This window comes from Hydra viridissima, unplaced genomic scaffold, assembly GCF_058129835.1.
Source record: "Hydra viridissima isolate aposymbiotic clone 2 unplaced genomic scaffold, HvirCarnegie_v1 scaffold_7, whole genome shotgun sequence".
NCBI classification, from domain to species: domain Eukaryota; kingdom Metazoa; phylum Cnidaria; class Hydrozoa; order Anthoathecata; family Hydridae; genus Hydra; species Hydra viridissima.
The window spans coordinates 14,086,216-14,095,423 of NW_028324306.1; the positions used below are offsets into that span (position 1 = coordinate 14,086,216).

Below are 9,208 nucleotides of genomic sequence, written 5' to 3' on the forward strand. Positions count from 1 at the left end.
GCTTCCTTCTATTTATTGGAACAGCAAACGGCATGGAGAATTCCTTTTTTAACCAATCTTGTAATCCAGTTGATAAATCTTGATAACTTTTTGTCCTTCTTATATTAACTTTCAAAAGAAAACTGAATTAAAATAATACTTTTTTTAACCTATCATACAAGTTTACGCAATAATATACATTTTCAATAAAGGATTGATGATATAAACTACTTATGAGTTTAAGAAATTAATTCAAAAACTTCAGCTAATAGAAAAAAATTAGAAAATACATGAAATTTGTAGAAAAAATGTATTAAGATTGATATAAATAAAAAATCTTTTATAAATATATTTTTAAAGAAAATTCTTTGGTAACCATTGCTATTTGTCTTATTTGACTTCAACCACAAATTTTAAATGCAAAATAACCAAAAACAGACATATATTAAATAAAATATTTCTTAAAAGTAAATTATAAATACATTAAACTCTTTTGTATATTTTTTAACAAAGCAAAAAATAAAGAATAATTAGCGTATAATAAAGAAAGTCTTAATGATTTTCGTAATTGAATTTTTGGATACTATACAATATAAAGCAGATTTTCGCTTGATTTATAAATATTTTCAGAAAAAACCACCAGAATCATTGCTTCTAGTTAGAATTAATTTCATTCATTTTATCATTTTCTTTCTGGTATATCTAGAGTCTTGAGGGATACAAAAATTAACATAGAATTACTTAATACTTCTGAGTAATGTGTGTTATCCCGAAAAGCCTTTATTTCATTCAAAATTGAAACTTGTGATTAAATTTCTGATTAAATTAAGATTCTCCAGAAGGTAATTCCAGACCTACTCTCATAAATCTATTCTAGTGTCAATATTCGTTTAAATATTAACATTTTAAGCTCGGATGAAGATCTTGCTCAGTGTATTTCTAGCCTTAACAACTTAGTTCTAGCCTGGTGTAAATATTCGTTATACAATTGACCTTATCTCTCTTTATTACTACTCTGATTCTCTTAGTTCTAGCCTAGTGTCATTATTCGTTTTTAATATTGACTTATCTCTCTGTGTTTCTAGCCTGATCTCTTAATTCTAGTTTAGAGTAAATATTCGTTTTAATATTAATCTTTCTCATTTTATTTCTCGCCTAAATCTCTCAGTTTTAATATTGGTTTTAATATTCGTTATTTGATATGGAAATTCAACATTTTTGATTTGATTAAGTATCAGCTCGGATTTTTTTCTAGCTTTGTTCTCTTAGCTCTATCGGAATATCAATGTCTGTTTTAACTAATGACACATAAAGCATCTAAGCTTGTATGCTTATTCTAGTGTCAGTATTTGTTTAAATATTAACATTTTAACGTCGGAATAAGATCTTGCTCAGTGTATTTCTAGCCTTAATAACTTAGTTCTAGCCTAGTGTCAATATTCATTATACTATTGACCTTATCTCTCTGTGTTACTAGTCTGATTCTCTTAGCTCTAGCCTAGGGTGAATATTCGTTTTAATATTGTCTTATCTCTCCGTGTTTCTAGCCTGATTCTCATAGTTCTACCCTAGCGTTAATACTCGTTTTAAAATTGACTTATTTCAGTGTGTTTATAGCCTGATTCTCTTAATTCTAGCCTAGCGTCAATACTCAATATTTTCTTAATTACAAACAAACAAAACTGTGCAAAAAAAGTATGAACACATTGCAATTTAAACAAGAAAACAGCACATATAGTGGCAGATATTTTAATTTTTTTTAATAACATGAGAGAACTTTAGTTTTTCTATTTTCTTTGTTGATATTTGATTGTTGGTTTAAGAAATACAGGCAATCATATTGACAAACTTCAAGCATTGTAACCAACATTATCTTCTTCCATTCAGACCCGTTGGAATGTTTGTTATGCTTGTAGGTATATGTTTGAAAACAAATACTTCCCCATTGGTTTCTCTGATTGGAATGTAAGTAAATCTTTTATTTGCTAATATTTCTTAATTGATTTTGATGAATCACCATGAAAGGATTTGACAATAACAATGGTAACAATAAAACTCTTTTGAATTTTATTACTTACTTTTTAGAAATTAATATTAAAACTTTATAGTTGCTCTGGTTTTTTTTCTAAGACAACTCTGTTCAAAGCTCTGTTAGAAGAATTGCGTGAATGGAAAAAACTTTAAAGTAAACTACTCAACATATATTCTTTACGGCGCCATGGATTTGTTATGCATTCTTTCGGAAAGATTCTGATATTTTTCTTTCTATTTGAAGGCTTTCTCTTTCAGGTACGCACACGTGTTGCTTGTGCACTTGCATCATCTTCTTTGCGTTGTTTTTACATAATTGGAGAGAGGTACTTGTAGGGCTTGAAAAGTCAGAAGATCTTACAGATTTCACAGAGTTTAGACATAAAGATAGTTTGCAATTCAAGGTAGGAATGAATTAACTGAACTGTGACATAGAAAAACAGCTTAACATACTTTAGGAACAGATTATTTGAACTTAGAGCTTACAAAAGTATTATAAATTAAGCTATTCCTATGTTTCAGAGGCTCTTTTAAAATTTATGTCAGTGCTCTAGGAAAAGAAAATTTTAAGTTGCATACAAATATTTCTGCTTAATAAGAAGTTTTTTCTATCATTTTGTATACTAGAGAACACTTATAAGAAGTGGATGAATAGCGTTCCAAAAGAAGTCTACACTGTATGGATAATAATGGCTGCAATAGCTGAATAGGAATGTGTTTTTAATGAAATTCTGCCCCCTATTGCTGAAAGATACTCCTAGACCATTTCTGATGATTTTTAATGGGCATATGAAGCATATTCTTTAGAAACAACACAAAAAATCATTTTTTTTATATCATTGCTAAAATTGGCCAATAAGAAGGAGGCTTTTCAACGAACTAAAGTTACAGCAATATAGCTCACAAGTTTTTAATGTAATTCAATAGGTTTATCTTAGTTAACAATAGTAATCTTACATTTTGTATAAAACTGGATGTTGCAAAAACCTTAAAAACCTTCTTTGAACACAAATCTTAGTTATCATCAAAAGTTGATTATTATATCCCAATTTACCTTGTTCATCCTGTTTACAGAATTTGAAAATTGAAAAAAATCCATTTGATATTATTTGAAAAATAGGAAATAAAGAAATCCGTTAAATATTTTTTTAAGGATTGGTTTGTATTTTCGAGGTAAAAAGCTCAAAAATTTGATTCTTAAAGTTGCTTCCTTTTAGACTACGCTATTACTATTTCATTTGTTATCATTGGCTACTATAGAAGATTTAAAAATAATGCGTTTAGACGTTCCAAAACATTAAGAAACGTTTCTGACGCATTGTGAGCGGATTTTAACAGTAGTTAAAGAAACAGAAGATGGTTATCAAAACCAAAATGAAAATTTATCGGTATGCGTTATTTCATCTAATTTTTATGATTTGTGTTACTGTTTGCTCTTCTTAATTTGTAATATCACTTTTATTGTTTGTATGTGCAATGTTCTTTTTGTTAGTCCAGTCAATAAAGGATTCGATTTTACTTGAATTAAGCTATATAAAAGTTACAAACGCAAATATAATAAAACTATAATAAATCTGCAGTTTGGCTATAAAATTTAAAGAATAAAAGAACTTTGGGCTCTGGAAAATCTATCAGCGGCCAAATTATTTGATATAGATATATGTTAGAAAAAATTTTTAGTGAATACTTTCAATTAAAGTTGAGATCTATAAAATCTTAATGAAATGCAATTTTAATGGGCAGTTTTATGTTTGTATAAAAGATGTTAAAATATTAAAAATGGAGAAAGAATGATTAAGTGGAATTTTTTTGGTATAGTATTATTTTATTCTTCGTGAAAAAAAATTTGAAGTTTGCATGAAAAACTCTTTAAATCTGATTTATTCATCATTGAAACGCTCTAAATCAATTAAATTGACATTAAAGCGCTCTTGATTTTCTCAAAAATTACTACTTGCGTTGGTTTTTGTTAAAAGGTATAGGAAAGTTGTTTCTTTTACAATATCATCAATATACCCAGGTATAAAATCTTCTATCATTGTATATAATGGTTTAGTAAATGATGACGTTAGCGAGCGCTCGTATAGTTGTTAATTATCTGTCTAACCCACACCTTTGTAATTGTAGTTTGAGTGTTTTAGGGTGAAGTTTTTAGTAGGTTTTTTACATCTAGTTGTTGTTTTCTAATTAATGACATCAAAATTATACATATTTAGCTTAATTCAAGTGAAAGTTTGATTGGTTTATTTAAAGTTAGTTTTGATTGGTAAATGTGAGATCATGTTGATAGATGATTGATATTATAAGAGGCCTTTATTTTGTTTTAAACAGGAATCAATATCTACAGACCAAAAAAATAAAGAAGAATTTGGTAATTTTATTTTTTTGTGTTGCGTGTATATTTCTCAATGTTGTTGCTAGCAAATGCAATTTTATGATATTAAATATGTTTAAAAAGCTTTCAAGAAAAAAATTAAGAGCCATTCGTTTCCCACGTTTCTAGAGAGAGATCTTTGGTTCAAATCAGGATATGTTGACATTTTCAACATGAAAATACACGAAGCATTAATTTAATGAAGAATCTTTGTATCTCATCTGAAAGATAATCTTTTTTTCTGAAAAATTTTAAAAAGAGATTTTATATCTCCTCTGAAAAATAAAATTTTCTACTTCTGAAGGATTTCCTTTTTTTCTGATACATTTGTTAAGTCAAAATATCTTGATAAAGTTGGAGAACTTTATAGCATGTTATAGCATTACATGTTATGTCATGTTTTTCAAATAGTATGTATATCATCTCATCACATCTAAAGATCGCTGTTGCGTGAAACTTTAAATAATATTCAATAAACCGAGCTAATTATTTTGTTTTATGATATCTTTTTTCTCTACTTATACTACGCTGTATTAAATTAGTTAAATCCAGAATATCAATATCAATATCAATATCAATATCAATATATATATATATATATGAAGACCTCAGTGGAAAAACCAGCGATGTCACATTTTTGAAATTTTTGAGAAACTATTATTTTTCAAGCAAGCATATCTTATTTCATCTTTTATTTTAATTACCAAGTGAAAAAACTAGACCACTCATTAAAAAAGAGGATAAAATTAAACATGATCAAATGGAACAATCGGTGATGTCAAGGGTTACATTTGGAATAACCTGCGTTGTCCGAAGTTTTTATAGTTTACGAAACCACGTGATTCCTTAATACCTCAAGTATTGGTTGAAAAAAAAGCCGCGGAAAAAAGTAAACAAAAAACAAAATGGCTTGTAATGATAGTCCGGTGGTTACAGAAAAATCAAGAAAAAGAAAGATTAATATTAATTCCAAAAATAGAAAAAAAATACACAATTTATCGAGCCACATTATTGGGGAAGACTGTCATTGTATTCGACTTGCATGTTTTAAAAATATTAGTAGTGAGGAAAGGAACGAACTAATTAAGAACTTTAATGAATATTCATCTAAAAATAGTCAGGACGCGTACTTATCCACACTAATAAAAATCCAAAACATTAACAGAAGAAGACCACGACAGAATGCAGATAAAACTTACTTACACAATTTTTCATATTCTTATTGTGTAAGGGTGCAAAGAGCACAATCAGCTATCGAAGTCCCAATCTGCATTAAAGCTATGATGTCTTTTTTCGGAATTACAAAAGCTAGGATCGAATCAATAAGGAAATCAGTTGCTACAACTGGTTAGTAAATAGTTAAAGAAGTTATTTATAATATTTTAAGTTATGAACTATACTATTTATATATATATATATATATATATATATATATATATATATATATATATATATATATATATATATATATGTATATGTATATGTATATATATATATATATATATATATATATATATATATATATATATATATATATATATATATATATATATATATATATATTGTGTATATGAGTATTATGTCATTTTGTTCTTTTAGGTCGCCCTCCAATTGATGGTAGAGGCAAGCATAAAAATCGGCCACACAAAATAACCGAAAGTGACAGTGAAGCGATCCAAAAACATATATCTTCTTTCAGAGGAAGGTCATCTCATTATGCTATTGGAAAAACTAAAAAAATTTACTTATCTGAAGATCTAAATGTCTCTAAAATGTTTGAACTATTCAAACATGCTTACCCAACTGTTAAATTAGGATACGAAACATACAGAGTAGTTTTTAACAATAAATTTAATATTGGGTTTGGCTCCCAACGAAAAGACACTTGTTTAGCTTGTGATGAGTTCATTGTAAATATAAAACACACTGGTCAAGAGCTTTTAAATGCAGTTGGTCAAGATATTATCAAACTTAATAAAAAAAAAAAAGATCTTGAAACAGAGCATGATTTTCACACAAAAAAAGCTGCTGTATTTTATAACAGAAAGTCAGATGCAAAAAAACGAGCAAAAAACTCAGACATGTTTGAAGCTATTGCTTTTGATTTTCAGAAGAATTTACCCATGCCTAATAAATCAACTAATGATGTGTATTACCGAAGACAGCTTAAATTTTTTTCATTTAATATACACATCCTATCCAGTGATGAAGTATTTCTTTATACATACGATGAAACAACAGGAAAAAAGGGAGCTGATGATGTTTGCTCTATGCTTTATCATTTTATCATTAATCATCTTTCTGACACAATCCTTGAATTACATTTTTTTTGCGATGGATGTGCAGGACAAAACAAAAATTACACTATGTTTCGTTTTTTGCATTGGATGGTTCACTTTCAAAAACGTTTTAAATGTATTAAAGTGTCATTTCCTATACGAGGTCATTCCTATATGGAATGCGATCGTGACATGGCAAATGTTAATATAAAGGCTAATGTTGAAATTCCTGAGGATTGGCGTCAGATTCTTAAGAATTGCAGAAAACAACCTTCACCTTTTAATGTTGTAAATTTTTTCAATGTAAATTTTTTCAGATTTTCTGATTACTTGAAACAATATTATAAGTGCGCATGTCCGATAAAAACTCGACCAGTCAGAGAACTTGTCATTCAAGATATACACCCTGCACTGCTTCTCTTTCGTAACAACTGGAATGGCAATATTGAAAATACTGCTTTGGTAAAACGTAGACAAAATAATCAAACAGAAACTGCACTCAATCAGTTTAATATGTATTCCTCAGTTCTACCAATAAGTACTGCCAAGTATAACGACTTACAAGTTCTGAAGCGTCTATGTAAACCTGATAATCACAGTTTTTTTGATAATCTTGTTACTTCAAACGCAGAAACACAAGATTCGGCATCAGAAGACTCAGATACTGATTAGAAAATTATATTTTAATTATGGTTATGTTTCTCATTAATTTCATGTTGGTCTCATTAATTTCATGTATAGTAATGTTTCTGATTAATTTGTGTTAAAATTTATGTTTTAATTAGTTTGACTTTGTTAGATAAAAAAAATCTATCGCTCCACAATAGATGTCAACAAAATGTAATAAATTCCTATAGACGTTTTAGTGGGATAACAAAAAAAAATTAGCTAAAGAAACAGCAAGGTCAACTGTCTTTTGAGGCCCCTTACATCATTAAGAGCCCATTTTTAAGATATTGTTTTGTTTTTAAACAAAAAAGAAGGGCTAAAAATAGTAATTACGCCAATTAAAAATTCCAAGGAAAAAGTCAGTGATGTCCATTTATTGATAACGAACTTTAGTTTCCGAAAAAAACATTGAAAAAATATTAATTTTTTTTTTTTAAGAAATAATCTGATATAAATATAGTTAATCTATATATATATACATAAAACTAAAAAGCAGTGTATAAATTAAATTTTAAAGAACGTTTTGAACTTTAAAAATCGATTATCTCAAAATAAGAAAAATGTGACAACGCTGGTTTTTCCACTGAGGTCTTCATATATATATATATATATATATATATATATATATATATATATATATATATATATATATATATATATATATATATATATATATATATATATATATATATATATAAATTATTCAAATTCAGAAAATGTCTGTTTATATATCATATATAAACATATAATTTTAAAAATCACGGTATTATTTGGATTTCATTCCCTAATTATCTCTCAATTTAGAGCAATGTTGTATAAAGATGCGTTCTAACATACTTCATTTGGTAGGTAAAAGGCAAGACAAAATTGAAACTATCGCTCTGGTTAAGATAGCTTTATTCTTTTAGAGCTAGTTGGACTATATATTGGTCGATGTTTTTTAATCTATTGCTTTTCTGACGTAGTGGATTGTCTTAACATTCAGAGATTCTCCTTTTTGTGTGACAAAGAAACAAAAAGTGATATGCAATCCGAAGAAAGTTTCATATTACGTAAGATAAAAATGCATTTTAAATTACTGCTTGCAAATATACAGTTTATCTGTAATGTAAAGGATTGTGGGCAAACGCGAGTGTTCACGTACTCGAAACCCATTTCTAAAGTAACGATTAAGGTTTACTCAATATCTCTGATTTATCATAGTTAATAATAGACCCACTTTAAACTGATTTATCATAATTAATAATAGACCCACTTTAAAAAGATATGTAAATAACATATTAAATGTTATATAAATAATATGTAATTCTTATCGCTGCATATATTCTGATGAATATGTCGAGACTAATCAACAGTCAATTAGCAAAAACAACATCTTAATAACGTTTCTTAAAATTTGACTGATCCAATACAACAGAGGCAATATGCGGATACAAAATAGATGGGTGAACATTTTTCACCATTTGAAGCAGCAACAACAAGCAACAATTTAAAATGGTTTGTATATCACACAGGTGGGGGACTTAGACTTTTCTGAACATATGATTGATCATTTATTTGGTTATTGACACAGTCAACAAAAAAATCCTCTCTACTATAGCTATTTAAAAAATGAAGATGTTTTCATCGCTCAAATTAAAGAGCTTTGAGCCTTTCTTTAATAAGTTGTATGAAAGGACTTACAACACCAATCTTGCAAAGAGTTTGGCACTAATTCTAATTGACAAAGGATTCTTCAACTGCATCTGAAAACGTTAGCTAAGCTTAATGATTTAAATGCATAATTTAAAAATTTTCAATTAGAAACTGATTTGAGCCATTTAAATTTAAAATTTCAAAAAGTCTACTTTTGTTAAGTGAAGTTTTTTTTCAGAAT

At 27.7% G+C, this 9,208-nt stretch overlaps 2 protein-coding genes and 1 long non-coding RNA gene across 3 annotated transcripts in view; all 3 read left to right on the plus strand.

Moving 5' to 3' along the window:
* LOC145184741 (large ribosomal subunit protein mL37-like) overlaps nucleotides 1-9,208 on the plus strand; it is a 253,325-nt gene that overhangs the window by 40,110 nt on the left and 204,007 nt on the right. The gene's annotated exons all lie outside the window — the stretch shown is intronic.
* Nucleotides 671-8,396, plus strand: LOC149886258 (uncharacterized). Its single transcript, XR_016454553.1, has 3 exons — nucleotides 671-3,398; nucleotides 4,342-4,381; nucleotides 8,137-8,396. It is a non-coding gene; the product is annotated as an uncharacterized LOC149886258 (long non-coding RNA).
* On the plus strand, nucleotides 3,396-7,335 carry LOC149886259 (uncharacterized). Its single transcript, XM_090094164.1, has 2 exons — nucleotides 3,396-5,731; nucleotides 5,984-7,335. Exons 1-2 carry the CDS (start codon nucleotides 5,290-5,292, stop codon nucleotides 7,333-7,335), a joined length of 1,794 nt encoding a protein of 597 aa, XP_089950290.1. The 5' UTR covers nucleotides 3,396-5,289.